At 39.8% G+C, this 20,242-nt stretch overlaps 1 protein-coding gene across 1 annotated transcript in view; it reads right to left on the reverse strand.

Annotated features, from left to right (window-relative positions):
* AGBL1 (AGBL carboxypeptidase 1) overlaps window positions 1-20,242 on the reverse strand; it is a 374,640-nt gene that overhangs the window by 284,994 nt on the left and 69,404 nt on the right. The window contains exons 16-17 of the mRNA XM_090149019.1: window positions 15,318-15,462; window positions 11,680-11,833 (exon numbers count right to left, since the gene is read on the reverse strand). Of these exons, the coding sequence (XP_090005145.1) occupies window positions 11,680-11,833; window positions 15,318-15,462 (299 nt within the window). The remainder of the gene's footprint in view (window positions 1-11,679; window positions 11,834-15,317; window positions 15,463-20,242) is intronic.

A 20,242-nucleotide genomic window follows, 5' to 3' on the forward strand; every position in this document is an offset into this window, starting at 1 on the left:
TCACACGTATAATGGAAAGCTGGTGACTTCAAAATCCAACTCTTTCCCTTGTACATTTCTTCTTTTTTTGTTGTTGTTGGCTTTTTCCCCTCTGCTCTTCTAGGATAGATGAGGAAATCAGGAGAGAGACACTATGTTGTTTTCCTATTTTTGCAAAATAACAAAATGAAGTAGAAGAAATTGCAGAGAAACAAAAGTGGCCTAAAATGAAAGCAAAAGTCCCAGTGCATGTAGTTTTGTCACCTAGAAACTGACATCCATCAGCCACATAAAAAGCATTCTGAAGAGATACAGAAGTCCAAGTTTAGCTCTCTGCAAAAACTGGTGCTCTTTACAGTATCTGCCATGTCACTTGTCAACTAGTTGATCTTATCAGCACATTTACAGTCTGAACATAGCAGCTGTCTCCACTTGTTTATTGGCAATTTCTATTTCTGCATTAGAAACAGGTGGGCAAGCTCAGAGAGCTAACAAGTCTCTCTTTGATGTAGACATGGACAAATCCTCTCATTAACAGCATAGCATTTTAAAAAATCATTACAGGGTATTTTCAGTCTTATTTCATTTTATATATAATTGCAGCCCATTAATTGCAAATTCTTATTTCTGGAATCATAAGCAACAAGAAGCATCAGTCAGTGGTGTCTGCAAACTACTAGTTTCAATATATTGCTGTTCTTACTTCACTGGGATAAGATTGACTGTATCACTCACATAGCAATGATCCTATTCTAGAATTAGAGAAAAGAAACTCAGTTAAACAGATCTCATAGAAATGTGCGGAGAACATCCCAGAAAAATCAACTGACAGGTGGGAATTATTAACAGCAGGTGTTTGGTATTACAGATACAAAACCAGGGGAAAACCAAATGCACGCCACATATTGCAAAAATGCCTCCTCACCCACTGGGGTTCCCAGGTATATTAATATTAGGATTAGCTGAGAGAAATACCATTTGCTGTGTTTCATGTGAATGAAGAGCTGCTTGCATGAAAGTGGGCAAAGCAGCTGAACAGTCCACCTGCAGCTCTGCCAAACAGGCAGTAAAGCTGCTCCATGCAACCCAAGCAACATCAACGACTTATAACTTATGACTAGTTTGGTCAACCTTCATTAGAAAGTGCTCCCTACAGCACTTCCCAATAGTTTATTTGCTTAGTGTATTGATAACACTTTAACACAGCAGAAGCCCACTGTTACAGAACAGAATATGCAAGATCCACAGGGCCACGAGGTAACAGTTTGTACAAGACTTGATCATCTTCTCCTAAACTATCCGTAAGCTGAGTTTCCAAACTAAAAGCAATGGTTCACTAAAAGAGTAGCACTAGAGCCCACTTTTTGCACTCAGAGCAAAGGCCAAAGGCCAGTTTATTCTTATGAGATCAAAACACATCAGAAAGCTGTGTGAATCTGGATTAAGATCAACAACTGGTCCAGAGAAGAAAAAATACATAACTGGAGACAAAAGCTGTTCTTTATGATAGCAAGTACACTTGTTTAGCTCTGACATCAGCTAATATGCATGCTACACTTGGTGAGCTCTCCAGCCACGTATTATTCTGTTTCACAAGGCAACCTGCCAGCTCTCCTGCTTCTTGCTCCCGGAGCACAGCTTGCCCAGTAGTTAGCAATGAGGAGATACAACCAAACAAAGGAAAACAATTGGTCACTGTGACAGCCCAGCAGTTCATCTCCTTTTCTTCGAAAAATACTTCTTAATTGTCTTACAGACAGCAGATGAGACAGAAAAGAGCACTGCAGACCAGCAGCACATCTACCACTACAAAACTGTAACCTCTTACCTTACAGCAATTCTCCAGCCCAGCAGCCAACTTCTTACTGACTTCTCAAGGACAAAATGGTGCAATCCAGGCCTACCAGCACACGACTCACACCTGCAGCTGGAATCTGAAGCCTGGAAGCAACTGATTTGTTGCAGGTGTGCGGGAGCAAACCCAGCAAACTCCAGGCCAACCCCCTGCACTCTGCAGGCCTTAATTAGTGCAATCACCCGCGCTTGGTCAGGTGACTAATTGGGCAACATTGTGACCAGCTGGAAGAAACCCCTTCCTGACCTCTGCTGTTACCTTGAGTCACAAGCCTTAACTCTTCACCCTTTTTGCAAGCATATTGTTTATAACAATATTCCCTGCAGTCAATCTGACCCTAAAATTATGCCCTCCCTCACGGAACCTCTCTGTGTCACACTGAGAAAAGATGTAACTCAATTCAAATGCCTCCCTGGCTAATTTATCCAGTAGCACGTTGACCTTTTAGTGTATGCCCCACAGCACTGTGTGTGACTGGAATTTATGGCCAGGCAGCAGGGATGTGCAGCTCCATGAAATACGTTCAGGTATTTTTTTTCCTCCATGCCATGATTCGAAGTGGATAACAGCAACCTGGTAGAAGTTCAATGTTCATACACCATTTCAGGAAGAAAAAGCTGTCTGGGGGCTCTGCTGGGTCGTATTTCAATACTTCTACCAGATACACAGGCTGACAACTGGAAGCACAACATCTGTGGGTTTTGCCCGAAGCCTTTCCCCTTAAGGGAAGAGAAGATGAATTATTTTCCCCCTTTCTGCAAAGGTGAGAATTTGGACAGCTTATTACTCCTACAGAAGCTTGCAAAGAGCACTGGGTTTTATGACACAGGTGTGTTGCAAGCAGCTGTCTCTATATTGCTTTGGAAATATATGAAATCCACATGAACTCCCCCAAACCTTGTCCAGTTCCATTCACAATTTTGTAATAAAAACAAAGATAGCGCCATGCGTTGTGAGAAGGCACCTCTGAGACATTTAACACCAATTGTTTCAAAAAATAATTACACCAAGTTGCATACTGACTTAGGCTTTCAGGATGTTTACTTCATTAATGTTTCAGAAAAGGCTCTGATATACTGAAAAAAAATGAAGAATAGCTAATGCTAAGCATTATTCTAGCCCAAGTCCATACTAACCAAAAAGACACAGCTAATACATTCCAGAAAATGCTTCTGATAATCAAAATATTTCCTCTCTGGAAAGGACACGATAAGGATATGGAAAGTTTATGAATCTCTTGGAACAAAGAGGAGACTGCCTGCCTGAAAGGCAGCACAGTAAATGTTGAAGAAAAGGCAGAAACTTGCACAGAACAGTCCCCAAAGAAGACTGCAGGACAGTCTCATTTTATCTCAGATATTCCCTGTTCAACTCAGCTAGCTTCCACCTTTATGGCAGCAGACTAAATACCCAAAGAGGCTTTGCAGGAATTTGTCTGGAAATTGAGCACTGCTTGGGACACGGGGGCTGCCACCTTGTTATGATTTCAAAACAAAGGAGAGAAAATGTGTTTCAAATTGAAAGATTATCTGGAGAAATGTAGGGCACGCATTGTCAGCGTTAGACATCTGGAGATCTTCCCTTTGGCTTCCGATGCTTGACAAACTGCCTATTTGAGCAGAAAAAGTTCATCTCCTCAGCTCTCTGTTTAGCACTGCAGAATACATGACAATTTTATTCAGCCGTTCTTCTCCGCTGCATTCAAACAGATCACAGTTTTCACAACAGCTGACTTACTGTCACCAAAAACAAAGCGTTTGGTACGAAGCAAAAGACAAACCAGCACCTCTGCAAATTAGGAACAAGTCTTCAGCTGAACAGAATATATAAATTCACTGTTGCAGACTTATCAAGCAAAAACTATGTTAGCTTTTTTTCTCCTCAGTGTGCTATAATCATCATCTCATTCAATTTCTATACGCACTGAAATCTGTTCATTTTAAAACACAATCACATGTAAGGGATAGATACAGAAAAAGAAGGAAGGAAAAGAAAAGACAGCACAGATTCTGTAAATGGAATATTAAGGAAATACAGTGCTGGTGGACTCTGAATAAGATGCAATTTGGATCACGTTTGGATCACTTGGGCAGGCAGAAGGACAATCAGAAACAACATCTACTGTTTAAATTCATGGAAACATCATCTAACCAGGGGCTTCTATTTGAGGAGCAGATGTTTTCTTAACTTCTTGGTTTCTTCTCAAGACTTTCATCAATGATAGTAACGGTGTTTTTTCTTGTATGAGTCTTGTGATGTATAAATGCCATTATAAAAGCTTCCATCCTCTTCACAGAAACCACTCAACACCCAGGCAGCAATAGGGAGAACTGTATTGCTCTATGAACAGTTGGCATATGGGTGAGACTTACGGGTTCAGCAGCAATGGCTATGGAGGTGGGCATGTGTCTGTGTTGGAAGAGGTATAGCATGAGATGACATTAAGAGAATGACAGATGTGGTTGCTGCTGTGAACTGTGTCCAACCAGCACAATCCTAGGTTAGCACTCCAGCTCAATTGCTACGGGCAGTTCTTCTGGCTGCTGGAAAGATCATTACTAATCAAAGCAGGTCATCCTACCTCCCTGTTTCAATACTGTTAGATGACAGCTTCCTTTAAAGAGTGCATTTTCCTTTTGGGTGGGCCAACTCCAATAAGGCATTGATCTAATTTGATCCTTGTTTCATTAGGAGATACGTCATCTCCAGCTTTGAAAAAGTTATTCAAGAGAAGAGAGCATGAACCTTTCATAATTAATATGCAACACTAGTTGCCACACGGGGAGCAGGCACAGTTATAATAACTCCGAGTCAATAATTCATAAACTATAATGCATTATTAATCAATTATCAAGACCTGAATTACATTTAATGAGATTACGCTGATTGGAGCACTAAACTGTTTGAATCATATTGATGTAATCAATGTGCTTAATTAAACTGTGTACATTTTCCACATGATCATTATTTCCCAGTACCCTGCACAAGTGGCCTTTGCAATTCTCTGCTGTTCTTTGCTGAGCACTTGTTCTTTGCTGTAAATTGCATTTAAAAGCAAAGAGGCTCGCTTCTTTCTAAGATGAAAGCTGCAAAGCAACCATCAAACTAACTTAAGCAAATTGAAAAATGTTAGAATGTTTTCCCCAACAACAGTGTCTCTTTCATTCTGTATGCTGAGACCAAGTTAAGTACACCTCATTAGTCTCACTTAACTCCTCATTTTAGTTCTAGGAGCATCAGAAATCCAAAGGGCTCAAGCATCCTTCCCTTCCCTATTCCAAAAATATCACTCTTTCCATCATTAGAAACATGCTCAGAAAATGCATTTTAACTCCCAAAAAGATTACATTTAACTTCAGGAGGTGTCATTGTCTCTCTACAATAATTTCCATAATGGCTTCTGCAGCCTTACATATAGAGGACAAGTGATGACTAAAGAGTTAAGTCCAAGTGACAGCTGTTACAGATGTAAATCCATTTGCCAGTGCCATATTTTGCTTAATTTTCATTTCCACTGCTGCTAATTATCTAGGACATTCAGGTTTAACTTTAAACCCCAGCATTCATCTCTGTAAAGCTGTAGAAACTGCTGTAAGGGCACTCATCAGGTATGTGGGCTCGGGGAACTGCTCATAATACAGCACATAATCAGTACTATTAACAGGAGTCACCACAGTACAATCAGCCATGAAGAGTGCTTTCCAATTACTTCCTTTGTGATACCATAAATGATGACTGCCCCGTTCCACTCTGCAGAAGCAACAATGTCCATGTATTCTCAGTGGATGCAGAATTGACCCCTATGGTAATATAAGTCCTGTCTTTGAGATGAGAATGCAGTAATGCTGATGGTCATTAGCCAGTGGCAGGCAGTTCTATAACTACAGAATAATGGACATCTCTAATCCTTAGTGAATTCCTTTGTCTGTGTTTCAGTTACCCTCTTGTAGTAGGCACCATTCCAGTTGATGATGCTTTACATTACTTTAGAAATGCCCTCTCTTTTCCCTCTCTAACTGGACAGGTAGCCCACCCCACCTCAGTGTGCAGCCAAGGAAACACCTCCTGAGGAATGCTTATATAGTAAACTCAAAACAGTAGTACAGAGTAAACAGTCTTTCTCTGAACACTCCTTTTGTACTCAGCGTTTTCAATTTAGTCACTCGTAACATCAGGAACGTACTGATGTGCTCTACTTCCTCTTCTAGAGTAGAATTTTATCATTACCCATGTATGACTCGTTAGATGTGTTACACCTCTCCTTTGAAGAGCTGATCTGCCCAGTTGCTTTGCCATTTACAGCAGTAACCTACAGCCTGCAGGGACCAGTCAGCTATCATTCGCAGCCTTATTGGCTCCTGCTTGCTGCAGTGCACCCAAAGAACCAGTTTTCACCTCTGCCTTCCCAGTCATTTATTTTGGCTCAGAAACTCAGGATGATAGATTGGAGAAACTGCTGCTGTACCCTCTTTATTTCTGATTTATTTTCATATTTATCGTGAATGCTACAAGTTATTACTTCTCTTCCCATCATAATTAAACATCACTTTCCACATGAGTGAACAGAAAGAGACAAAGAGTCATTCCGTCATCCCTATGGGCATCTTGTAGGCATGAAGTCAAGTCTTCATGTTTTAAACATTTTAATGCCCCAGCAGTACAATGCTACAGGTACAGATCAGCTAAAGAAAATCTTTCATTAAAGTTCAGTTCTTGTTTAAAAGGGAATCACTGTGCATTACCATGTTCATCATCTCCCGGAGATTACAGGTTGAGTTCATTTAATCTTCCTAGAATATATATATATATTTATTCTTCCTACCAAACTGATGAACTCAGTTTTGACGTGAAAGAACAACTAGATGTGACAGATTTTTGTACCATTGGAGATTAGTTTTAGCTATGGCTACCATTTTATTACATTGTAGGCTCATGCACATCTCATTACTAAAAAATGGCACCTACAGAAGAAATATATATGATAATATAAAGAGGAAATATTGATGAGATTAGGCACTATCTGCAAATTTGCAATTGTCTGTATCTGTTAAAAACTGGAGCATGCAAGTCAACAACCAGGAATAATAAGGATTATTCTAATGAGCAGAGGTTAATTGCAGTGATAAACTGTCAGAGAGGCTTAGAAGAATGCAGTCACATACTGCATATTTGAATGCACTGTGAATTAAGAGTTTGCAAACTACTACTAAGTGCACACACACAATGTTAACACTGCCTTCATTGGGATATATGCAACAAACCCTCTGCAAGCTCCTCTTAAATTCACTAAGCACCCAAATTTGAAGCTTTGTCATTCTCACTGCTTCTGCACTGATTAGAGAACATTTCAAATGTGATGTTGAGAACTGCTCCTTCTTGCAAAGTCCCTCTCATCGTGGAGATGGTGTAACTCTATGAGAAGGAGTGAAGGAGTAAAGAGGGAAAGAGGGATGTGGAATAGATAGATGACAGGAAAGAAAAACAATCCCTTCATCTCATCATTTGTGCTTATTCGTATGGTCAGATTGAGAAAATAAGAGCTTTATCTTCATCACAAGTCTATGTGAGATACTACTTGGACTGAGAAGCGAAGACACCCTTTCTTGCTGGATGCTCAGTCTTCACAGACTGCAGGAAGGGCAAGTTCCACCAAGACAACAAAGTAGAGCCTCCCAGTTTTAATTTGTACACATCTGTGAAGCTGTAAAGCTCAGCACAAACCACTGTCTTTCCTCAGAGTTTCACTTCCAGTCCTCTGAGATCAACAGAAGCTGATAAAGTTTGAGCAAATGTTGTGTTGTTTACAATTGAGCTGTTGAATGACAGAAATACAAAAAGCAGGGATGCACGGAGTTCCTGGCTCATTTCTTTCTTTCCTCATTTCAGTTTCAGAATTGAGAATTTAATAAAAATAATTCAGTACACCGCCATCACATAAACACAAGATAGAAAGAGAGGAAGGAGAAAGGAGCCTAAGTGAACATCAAGCCTCATGTAAACTAGGCATAATGAAGAAAAACAGCAGCCCATTTTTCTTCCCCTTAGTATGCAGTGAATGTGCAGTTCCTGCAAACGTGCACGGCTTGTGCTTCCTATTAACAAGGTGCACATTAATAAATTTAACTCAGACAAATTTAACCATCCAAGGACCACATTAATCAAAAGCCTGACAAGACCAAACTGAAAGATCTGAGTAAGGAAAATAAAGCACAGCTGACACAGAAGATGCCATGCCTTCATCATCCCTGGGCTGCTCCCACTGTATCAGCTTCCCCAGTACTGCAATAATTCCTTCCCACTGCACTCCTACTGGGAGTATCATGCTCTCCTTCCAGAACTCTTCACCCAATGTCTCTTCATCAGTGATGTTTCCCACTCCTCGTGCATCTGCACAGCAGGAGGATTTCAATCATTAAAGTACAATCATGTGCAACAGGTGAAGCCCTGAAGAGTTTTGTATTTTACCTGAGCCACTGGTATTGAAAGGAATATCTCCAGGTACAGATTAACAGATGTACAAAGCAGAAATAATGAATTTGATAGAAAAGTAAAATGGCTATCGCTCCTGAGAACTACGAAGTTCTGTCTACAGGCTCTAGAAACAGTAGGAAAGAACAAGGGCCATTAATTTTTATTCAATACCCATGTGCCAAGTCCACCAGTGCTACAGAATCACTGTACGTCTGAAATGTATACGCATGGATACTCTTCAAAAGAATGGGAGTTACTACTGGGAAAGTCTCCCCTCTTTGGCTCCCTCATAGTTACTGCTTCTGAGTTATGTTTTTAGCCTGCAAAATATTGACAAACAGACCCCTCCATCAGCCAACCCACTTCACAGAGAGAAAGGCACTTCACACAAGATGAGGAAACTAAGAAGCAACTGTTGATCACAGCCGCAGAAAGCAGCAGCACAAATTAGACTAAATGCGTCTCCAAAAGCCATAATTATCCAAGCTTAAACAAAATAAGCATACACGTGGTTATTCACATTTGCCTGGAGGCATCCTCACAGCATAAAACACATGGTGTGCTTGCTCTTCTTCCACTTGATAAAGCAACAAATATTTTCATCACCTAAGAGTATCGATGTTTACATTTATAGTCTTGGAAACCTGAGAGAAACTCTGTTGCCTTGCCTTGACACTGTCTCTCCCCCCTAACCAATTTCTGTTTTAGCTCAGGCAGTTGGGTTTTGTTCATCTGCTGGTTTGATTGAGCTCAATTGGTTCATGGATAGATTTAAGAAGTCAATATTACTGCTTAGCAAAGCTTCAGTAGAAGAATTTATTGGCACACCATATTACAGGATTTGGGTCAGAACTAAGAGTTTCAAATGGATTCGTGTAAGATCACAAAAGAAGAGATTTTTCGATCTTGAAAATAAAGAGGATTTGAGACAAATAACTAAGATTTGAACCCAGATTTTACAATAACCCAAAGCTTTTGAAATAAGTACCTGTTTGAAATGTTCACAGACTGATGAATCTTTCAGCAAATCCGTGCTTAATGCATAGTCCAAGCCTACAGCATACTGAGAGTGTGGAAAAAACCTTGCCACCACAGACAGGTTAATGACCTTTCAAAGCCTGTCAGACTCTACTTCAACGCTGCAAGATGCATTCTCAGAGGACAGAGTGCTTCAGAAAAAGGCAATGCCTTCTAATACTGTCACTTTTACTTCATGATACTCCCTAAAAGCAGCCTCTTGGGTTACGATTGCTCTGGTCAGCACTGTTGTCATTTCCTTATTTCTGTGTATCTGTACTTCTCAGTTGTTTCAAGTACAGCTGTAAGCTCTGCATACACAGAGGTCATCTACTCTCTGCTGTAGCACATCTGGCACAAGGTTTCAGTTCCCTGCTGTCTCTAAGGGCTGTAGATGACACAGTCTAACACATGATTACCACATGCAGTTACAGTTCCCTCTTGTGGCTGGAACCAAAGGTAAAAACATCCTTAACCACTCCTGCTTGACTTCCATTGGTACAGGCCTATGATTTTCTTCTTTTTATCCTGATCACTGTTTCTGCATGTCTGCAGACTGTGGCACACTGTTGGGTCAGTCAGCAAGACCGGCACTTTTTGTCTGGGAAAACTGATGGATATTTTGAAATCGAAAAGCAAGCCATTGCAGAAAGTCCTTTCAGAGCCAAACGTGCTGAATCCAATGTTCAGCACGCTCACTTATCACGTGCTGACCCACATCAAGTTCTTGCTTTGTTAAATCAAACCATTAGCTCACCTTTTTATTTTGTACCCTTGTTGGTAACATACATATATTTACTGGGGCAGAAAACCTTGTCCACTGCATATCTCAGCTGAGTGCCTCCAATCTCCAATTCCAATTTCAGTTGCCCTACTAAGACCGTGCGCCAAGAGGTTTGAAGGTTGCTGTCAACAGCTAACATCAAAACAGGTGACCATCTGCAGAGCGCCGAAAATTTTCCATAACCAGCTTCCCCCACCACAACTCCCACCCACTGGTTTTCTGTTCTATATTATTATCTATTACAGAACAAAAGTTCTTAAGGGCAGGAATTCTCTCTTCATGGCAGGTGCTGTTCATGCCTGACACAGCCAAACTCCATAATCATGTACTGTATGCGATATTGTAATGTAAATAATGCTAATAATAGCAAAACCAACAATATAATTTTCTCTCTGACACTGCCTCCAGTTGCCATCATTAAGGCTGTTTACAGGCAAGCACCTGATGAACTCCCATGTAGGCTCTGGTTGGCAATTTTTTTCAAGTTTGCTTTAAAATTTCAGTCTTAAAAAGTACATTTATGCTCAGAAACTTGCTAATTCTAGAGTAAATGCAATGGTACAGGTTGCTCAAAGAGGTTGCTGAGTCAGTCTCCTTCTATGGAGGTGTTCAGGACTCATCTGGACACCTACCTGTGTGACCTATTGTAGAGAACCCGCTTTAGCATGTGATCACATGATGATCTCTTGAGATACCTTCCAACCCCTGCAACTCTGTGATTCTGTGATTATTATAACAAATCTGAGCTCAGGATGATTATACTAATGTCATCATAACAGCCATCACTCTAACCTTGAATCAGGAGAGACAGCAATAGCTTCCCCAACCCTGACATTTGATATTCCTTTTAGTTTATGTATTTGGCATGGACATTATGAGAGGTTCAACTCAATTATCACCAAATACTTCTGAAAGAAGAATTCCATCATAAAATATATCACAGAATCTCTTTGGAAACAGCTAACCTAATGTTATCCTAGAGATAACATTACATATTTGCATATCAACCCATAAGATCCTAAAGCAATGTAGATCTAAATCTAGAAGTTCTCCACCTATGTTACAGTTATTTTTAAGAGCAGAGGAAAGAACTTTTTGTGCCTTGTTCCAGACTCAGGGAAAAAAATAAAAATAAAAAATGGTTGCTCTCTTAATTCAACCTACATAAAGGTAGTCTGACGTTTCAGCTTGAAAGTCAAGGCTAATCCAATGTGATGCTAACCAGAATCTTCTTGTCATTTGCTTTTGTTTACACAAACTAAAGTAACATCATTAATCAAAGCCATTGGAGATCTAATTTTTTTTTATTTTGACAGTTAGAAATAATCACCTTTAGACTTAGTGTGGCAGAAATGCTAATCACCAGTAGATAGCGTACCTTCAGTCAGACCTAGGGCAAAATGCAGGAAGCTACATTACATCCAGATGGAGCTTCTGAGCATGCTAGAATTTGAACAGTATACTTCAATTATTGTACATATCTGGGAGAATCTCGTACTTCTTTGGCAAAGAAAGGCAAGCAAATCAAGTTACCAGCATTTTTTTTTTTTCAATACTTCATTTGTCTACTCACAGAATTGCTCCACGTCATCACTTTTTTTAGATTCTGGCATAGCAGTGATTGTGAGCAATGGGCACGTATTTCCTCCTAGTGTCTGGCAGAGCGTCTGTTGCCTCCAATAGACCTTCCTGGGGTTCCTACCTTGTTCCAGGACATCAAGATGGGACTGAGAAAGAAGAAAATAAGCAGATTCATCAATGAGTCCACTGTCAATAAAATCTGATTTTATTCCACTAGCTGTACGTCATTTTTGGCACTCATTTCAACTCTTGCTAACTTACCAGCTCCTTTCTCCTTCCAGCTAATATCATCTCTTTGTACATGCCATCAATATCCATGAGCCATTCAGAATGCACCCTAGCTCACCAAAGCTGCACATGACTACTATCTATGTCATTTTACCCAAACAGTTCCTAGGTACTTTTATTAGTGCAAAGGAATTTCTATGCATACATGAAGTCCAGAAGAAAATCACATATTCTTTATGTATAGGCACCATGTAGTAGGTGTGAAAAGTTGTCCTTTTTAGCATTCATAGAACTGGCTGGTTAGCTGTTGAGCATGATACTCAGGAACAAGTCCAGATTAGAGGCAGTCAAAAAGTTCACATGAAAACATTTTGTATCATCATTAATGGATAACACGAGCAAGTGTATCTTTCTAAGAAAGTACTTAAAAATGAGAGGTTTTATTTTTTTCCCCACCAGATTTCATGGTTGCCAGTTTTTTTTTAAATAATTCTTACACACAACAGCTCCTTGAGAAATTTGAGAAAATGAATAGTCAAACTAAAAACAATATCTTTTTGGAACTAGTTCTGATCGCCTCATTAGACACACAGCCCTTCACCACCCACACAGCAGATGACGTGCAGATCTCAGTGGCTCTCTGTCTTTACACTGTAAGTGAAAGTGGCAACGATACTTTGAGTAACCCCACTGCAGGGTGCTGCTGACTGCTGTGGAATACAAGTTGACTAGCTGTCTCTAGACTGGTAGAAATAGACATATTGCAGTATGCATGATACTAACAGAACCTTAACTACAGTGCATGAGGACACAGAACAACCTTTACATTCCACGTGTTTGTGCTAATGAGTCAGGGCTAAATCTTAGCCAGTGTTTAAGGGACAAGACATTTATGTTCCTAAAACCTCAAACTTCATCTTTCAAACTGCTTTCTCAGTGACCACTTGAATGTAAACACAGAGCTGAAATTTACAGTCATCTGTGCTGCAAAACAATTAACATACTGCTCTATAAAGTAAATTCAATTATTAGACCCATTTAAAGAGCTTACATAGATACAGATAACTCAATATCATGATTTACTTATGTTCCTAATCCCAGTAAAACTTAATTGGGTATAGTAGCCACAGAGATTTCAGCTAGATATCGAAACAATTAACACTATAATATAAAAACAGATAAATTACTGTTCATAAAATAAATATAATTACTAATGGACAAAAAGTAATGAACTGCAGAGTGCACCCAGATCAAATAGGATTCCACAGCATAGTAAATATGCCTGTAGCTATTAAATATATATGATATTTTAAAACATTTCCAAATGACTAACTCCAAAAACAAGTTTATCTTCTTCCCCAAAGCACCATATATTTAATTGAGCCCTTGGGTTCCTAATCACTTTTAATTTACTACTGATATGTAAAATCAACGTACTCCACCAGTGGTCAAACGCTTTCAACTAAAATCTGCTGGTGCACAGACCTGATTTAGTTTATTCACTGTGGAAATTAAAGTAGCATGGAAATGTGTAAATTGCATCACTCAGGATATTCTAAACCATTCCAAGCAAATAAGCCTTTTAGAATTATTAGATGCAACAATTTTGCTTTGGCTAAATAGCTGGACAGAACAATCTATCGATCTTTTCCATCCACAATTCTCATTTACCAATTTTTATGGTCCTAACTGAGCTTAAGTTCACTTAAACTTTTCCAGAGGCAAAATTTCCTTCAACTTCAATGAGCATTTTATTTGAAGAGGCGGTGAAATACTTCAAGACTTGGCCCTGCAAGTCCAGGAATAATATCTTTTTCATTTCTATTCTATTCATTCAAGAGTAGGTGAGATATTCAGTGATTCCCAGAGCATAGAAACTCTCCAAGAGTCTCCTGCTTTTTTGCCAGCGGAAGGTAGAAATCAATAAGAGTAAAATAATGATGAGGCATTGCATCTCCATAATAAAGTATGGTGGTGAATAAGCCCACTTACTTCTTCAGTATTACATTTGTCTTCTCCCCAGCAGACTGTAGTATATACGTGCCCTTAAGGCTATAGGTCAAAACCCACTCCTGGGACAGAGCCTTTTCCTCACTGATGCAGAGGAATAGTTGGTAGCCATAAGCCTGATGAGAAGAGTGCTGGTAGGCACAGTTTGGACTGTGAAGGCCTGAGTGGTCTTCTCCCACATATTGAAAAGCAGTTTCTTTAAACGTCCATAATGGGATGCAAAGCACTTGACAAGAGACTGGTTTTCAAGAGGGAATTAATCTAATTAAACCATGCTGGCAGCATACAGAGCTGCAAGGCTACGAAGTGAGAGAGTACTTTCTACTCTGTCTCCCTCAAAAATCTGTGTATGCTTTCATACCTAATAATGGCAAATTAATACCCATGTAAAAATTAGAATAAGTCTTTTTTTTTTTTTTTTAAGCAAACCACACTGGTTTGGTTTCAAAACTAAAAAGGCTAACAGCAGAAAATTTTATATATATATATATATGTATACACACACACATATATAAATGCATATATATATATATATATTTTTTTTTTAATTTTTTTTTTTCTAGAGGGCAGAAATAGTGGGTAAAAGACTGACCTACAGGATCACTCTTCATTTGCAGTAATATCTTTTCCACCCTCAGCAATGAAGCAAAGCAAATCCCAGAACCACTCATTTTCCTTCTTTTATTCTACTTTCCATTGAGATCTTTAGTTCTCCCACATTAATCTGAGAAAATATATTGGATGTGTTTACCAGAAAATTCCCTTAACATCCACTTTTGACCAGAAAAGGCTATAGGAAACAAATCTTTCCCCAGAAAGTAAACTTGGTACAACTTAATAATACACTTGATGCTTTGGAATTATATTTTCTTAGTTTCTGAACTGACAGCACTCATTTGTGGTGTCACAAACACCTCCTAACACTCCAACTGGAACAGATGAAACAGCTGACAAGGAGGATTTGAATGAAACCCAGCACTGTGGTATCACTCCACTTGTGGGTGTAGCTCTGAAAGCTGAGCTGCTGTCTTCTGTCAGAAGCAGCAGTAAGCAGCCTTCACTTCTGACTTGTCATTAGCTTTAGAATCCTCCTTCTCCTACCAGGGGGATACCACATCTCCAAGCAAACAGAGACATCTTTGGTTTGCATTATCTTACTATTGTAATGTTTGCACTCCAGCTTATTCCATAAAAGAAATCATTTTTCCTACAACATTCTGGACTCGGAAGCTAACAAAGCCTGCAGCTTCAAGTAAGACAATGAGAGCATCATGATAATTAAACAACTGCTTGTGAGAACAGACCTCTATGCTACCACAACATTTTCTCATACTCGAGCAGCTCCAATCTGTCAGGCCTACTGTCTTATCTAGATGGACTTATCAGCATTACCATCATTGCAGAGTACGTGTAGGGGTAATGGTAGGCCAGATAGCAGACATCATCTTCGTGAGGGAACTTGATGCTGAAGGTGAGAGTGTAATAGCATTTTCCTCTTGAGCCTCCTCCTGCAGCTGCACTGCAGCGGTAGTGGTTTCTGAAGGAAGAGAAAAAGGGGGAAGCAGAGAGTTATCACTTCCAGATGCAAATGAAAGAACTAAGCATTCAGAGAACTATCTATCCTAAATGAATTTTCACCTCGCATTGCAGATGAGCTCCAGACTCAATCCACTGTTGTGCAAAGTCTGGGAAGGCCACATGCAAGTACGATCAATCTAACCCCAAAAAGGCAAAAAATAGAACAGTGCTAAACAACATTCTGTAGTATAACAGTGCAGCACCTATCAGCTATATGAAAAGTAGGAAGGTCTGATAAACTGTGGTCCTGCTAGACACAAAAACGTAAGAAGCATCATGATTTTAAGCACCACTGAGCAAACCTAGTTTCAGGGCTCTGTTGGGATTCACTGTCCTCACAGGCAGGTAAGCAACAGAACAGCATGTAGCAGTGCTGAACACAGCCAGTCCCAGCTGCTCCAGGATGGGAACTCTCACAGGAGGTAAGAAGTTATTTCATTTTGTGAAGGTGAAAATAAAAAACAACTAATGCTAGTTCACATAGTGCAGTCTAGATATTTAAACTAATGCGTTCAGCCAACATTGCTGTTGCTCCCAAGATTCAAGATAAAACTTCTTATTGACATGCCTGAACAATGCCGTATGAAAATATTCTGTGAAAGCTTGAAGACTTCAAAAAGACAAATAACTCACTAGAATATGAAACCAGTCATTCAGGAAGACAAAGGATATTCCAGGCAAAACACAGGACATTTATAAAAACCTTCCAAATGTCATCGTTCCTGAGTAGGAAGAGGAGGGAAATGGGTTTTTATGGAGACTGCCAACAGAGACTTGACTTCACGTATACTTGCAAGTTAAAAGCTAAGCAAAAATCCTCTTTTGGAACTCCCCTTTTCAAGTCCTCCAGTCTCTCCCTGTAAAGGAACATGAGGGTCAGTTTCTCCCTAGGAGGCAGGGACTGGGCTTGACATCAAAGCCAGGAGGTCATGAGCATCACCAGCCAGGGTCCTCTCCCACGGCACCTGAGCAGGGCATGCCCAGGGATGGCAAGCATGTTCAACCATGATTCATAAGTTTGTGGTAACAAGTCCTCTCTACAGCACAGACAGGCAAGGACCAAGTGGCCAGGACAGAGTTTAATTAGGGCTTCTCAATCCATGGGCAAAGGGTGTTGGGTGGAAGACACAAAGGAGGTTGGTCAGGGACATCGATGCCTATTAATGTACTCAAGCCCTTGGAGATCCCTGCATTAAAACTACAAAATTTTGAAGAGAGCTTCTCAATCTATTCCCAGCGTAGTCTCTTGCAAGAGAGATACTCTGATAAAGAGATGACTTGAGACTGAGTAAGAAAGTTTTCTTTCAGCACAGGCGAAGAAACAATTCATGCGCTTTAGGGAGAAGCTTCACAGCAAATTGCATCCACAAGTACATTTCAAACAATATTTTTCCCACACAGCACCAATTATGCTGTTGTGGAACCTTCTGATTCTGAAGGACTGGGAGGTTTCTTTGACAAATGTTATCATCAACGTTGCATTAAAATGCAAAATAGAGAAGGCAACCAAAAGATGCAATTTCAGCTCCTGAAATTTACAATACTAGTTTATTTTGCTGCTGTTCATTCTTATTCAAAGGGGTGGAGAGAAAAGGTAATTATTCTTGTCAAACTCTCCAAAACAATCAACTCTTTTTCATACAGAGGACACAATACAATGCTGTTGGGTTGTTGGTTGTTTTTTTTTTTGTGGATTTTTTTTTTTTTTTTTTTTTTTGTACCTGAATGTAATAGTTAGAAACATGTAAATGATACTGAGTGGATCAATAGACAGTACAGGAACACTGAGTCCCACAGGCAAACTGAAAACCTACGATTCTCTCCTCAGATGAACCCCTCACCCCAACACTTTTCTCACAAATAAACTACTGTAGTATTGGATAAAGAGACTCAGATTAAAAAAATGCAGTGAATCAACAAATTAGGAATATCTACCTAGCAATTTTTTAAAGGTCAGGACAGTACCTTTTGATCTAGATCCCATTAGTTTTAATGGTGAAGAATGATTAAGAACCATTCTTGTATTGTGGGGAAGGAGAGGACTCATCTCCCCAGCTTCTAGCTATAGTCAGCATTACTTGGAAGGTTAGATAACCTTATTCATGGATAACTTTCACCGAGTGCTGAGATCATCCGAGTTCTCCCATCCAAATTTGTATTTGTGGTCAAAGATACTGGAGGAAGCAGGACTTTGCAGGAAGACACTGCCTCTATGTTTTCCATACACATTTGGCAAGTCTTCCTGCCTGTCCCTTATGGTCTAGTAAAATCTTATCCTTCTATCATCAGTAATTCTGCAGTCAAAAGTCTCTCCTGTCTAAAATGCCCACCTAACCCAAAAGCTCTGCACCATCAGTCACCTCTGACCTTGATACTACCATAGAAGACCATGCTTCTTTGCTGCTGTAGTGCTCAGATCTGATGATCCTGAGAGTATAGATGCACAGCTCTCAAAGTGCTTAGCAGTCCATTTCATTCTTCTTTTGAGCCTCTCTGCAATTCCAGAAAACTACCCAGATGCTTCTAGACTTTGAATCACTTCTTGCTACCTATTTCAATCTCCAGTAAGCTATCTGGGAGCAGCAGGAAGTTTAGAAGTGGTTTCATGAGGCTTCACTGTTCTTCACTCATATACCAGAAAAGCCACCTGTGTGTGCACAACGTAAACGATCATGTATTCCTACAGCATATAATCTGTTCACCTTACAATCCATCATATGATGCAGTAACTCTGAAGGAAACTTTAAAAGCAGCATTTTTCTTCCTTCCCTCCCTCTTTCCTGCAGCTGCTGACACCCTGAGATGGTTCTTCTGCTTCCTTGTTACCACACCAGGCTCATACTTTTTCTTCCACATCCCTTTTTCAACACTACCCTACCAGCAGGAAACCCAAATTAAGAAGCAGGGAAGAGGTTATTATTCTGGGTTTTGCTGGTGCTGCAGTCCACGTAGCATTTGTTGTAACATGAGATTCTCAGTAGGTGAGCATCAGTACTATCCTCCACTTACATGCCCTAACTTATCCTTGCCTACTTATATGGGAGCTGAGATCGTCTTTCCTGATGCATTTCTACAGGACCATGCTTGATGAGGGCCCCAACCTGTCCAGAATTCTACAGTATTACTGACAGTTATAACACAGTTTTCCTAATGAACTGAAACACCATTCAGCAAGATCTCATCTTCTGTCTGGAGAGTGCAAATGTATTTTCACCTTTCATCTGTATGGTCTTGATGGAATTAAAAAAACGACCATAGCAACATCTGTTCCTCACTATTTATGTTCTCTTTCCAAAAATGTTCCCAAAGTCTCACACTAGAAGATAATGCACTTGTTATTAGAAAGGAAATAAGAGACCAAAGGGTGCTTCTTTTCCTTTTTAAGATCATCTTACAAGTTGTATCTACCATGCCTTTCAGTCACTTAATAACAATGAAATCACTTTGCTTGCTGCTCTCCTTCAGAAATAACATACAGGTAATATATTTTTAATACAGCTATGATGACAAGTTAATAACAATTATAATAATACTTATCACTTACACTGTGCAGTAATTTTTTGAGCTTAAATTACCTTTGCAAGGTATCTAATTAAAACTTGCCTCCCATTTATCTGGGTAGTAGGTGAGTGACTAATTATCCATGTCATATAGATTGGGAAAGTGAAACATATACAGTGAAGCTCTTGGCCAAAGATAGACACAAGCTGGTAAAGGAGCTGGATTCTACCTCAAGAAATACAAGTCTTGCTCATCTTATCTTCTAACTTCCTGCCTGAAGGACTTAATATAGTCAGAAGCACTGGCAGGTGATGGAATTACACAGCACTGTACCAGCTTAGCCTAAAACAGCAGAAGAAAATATCTGTCTTGGATTACTAGAGTGTTTGAAAAAGAGCCTAATTGAAAAATTAACTGTTTATCACCTGTATCCCTTTGCCCAAAATCCATCTACCACTTGGAGTTTGTTATGCTCATTTTACAACATGTCCTGATGTGGTACACGCACTGTGCTTTAGTAGTGCTTTGGTTTATAACAAAGCAGTAGCATTGAACAATTTATGGTTCATGCCTAAATTCAGCTGTTACTTTGGGGCCTGCCATGCTGGAAACTGGAAAACACACCACTTCCCCTTCAAGAGCCATACCCAAGTTAAGGCACTTTTATTCTCCAGGTTGTAGGCAGAATCCTATTCAATTTAGAACGTTCCCATGAGCATCTTGCTACTAAGGCTTACAGTCATGCTATGAACATCAGGTGCTACCAGTGTCACAGCACTCTCTCATAGATATCATCGGAACCAAGACGTAGCCTGCTAATGACGATTCCTTATAATGTGATTCTAAAGATGCTAAAGAGAAAAAAAGACCTAGTTCTGACACTGCTATGGCCACCAAATAGCGAAGTCTTTAGTGGTGATGTGAGAACAAAACACTCCATTTGCCTCATTATTATCTGTGAACTGACTATTGTCTGGAAAAGCTGGAGGTCTTCTAATATGCCTAGAATGAGCCATGAAACCAGAAGGCACAAGCACGTTGTCACCAATTCAGCATGCTGCCATTGTTCCTCAAATAATTTGCTGGAAAGGAATATTATTCAGTGCATAAAAGCTGCCAAGACAGCAAGTGAATTAGATGATCTTATAGTAACTGCAACTCTGTTTATCATGGGTGTATCCTGTTACATCTTGGAGAGGCAATAAAATAGAGCAGAAGCGTCACTCAGCTTCCTTTTG

This window comes from Phasianus colchicus, chromosome 12, assembly GCF_987193195.1.
Source record: "Phasianus colchicus chromosome 12, bPhaCol1.hap1.1, whole genome shotgun sequence".
In the NCBI taxonomy this organism is placed as follows: domain Eukaryota; kingdom Metazoa; phylum Chordata; class Aves; order Galliformes; family Phasianidae; genus Phasianus; species Phasianus colchicus.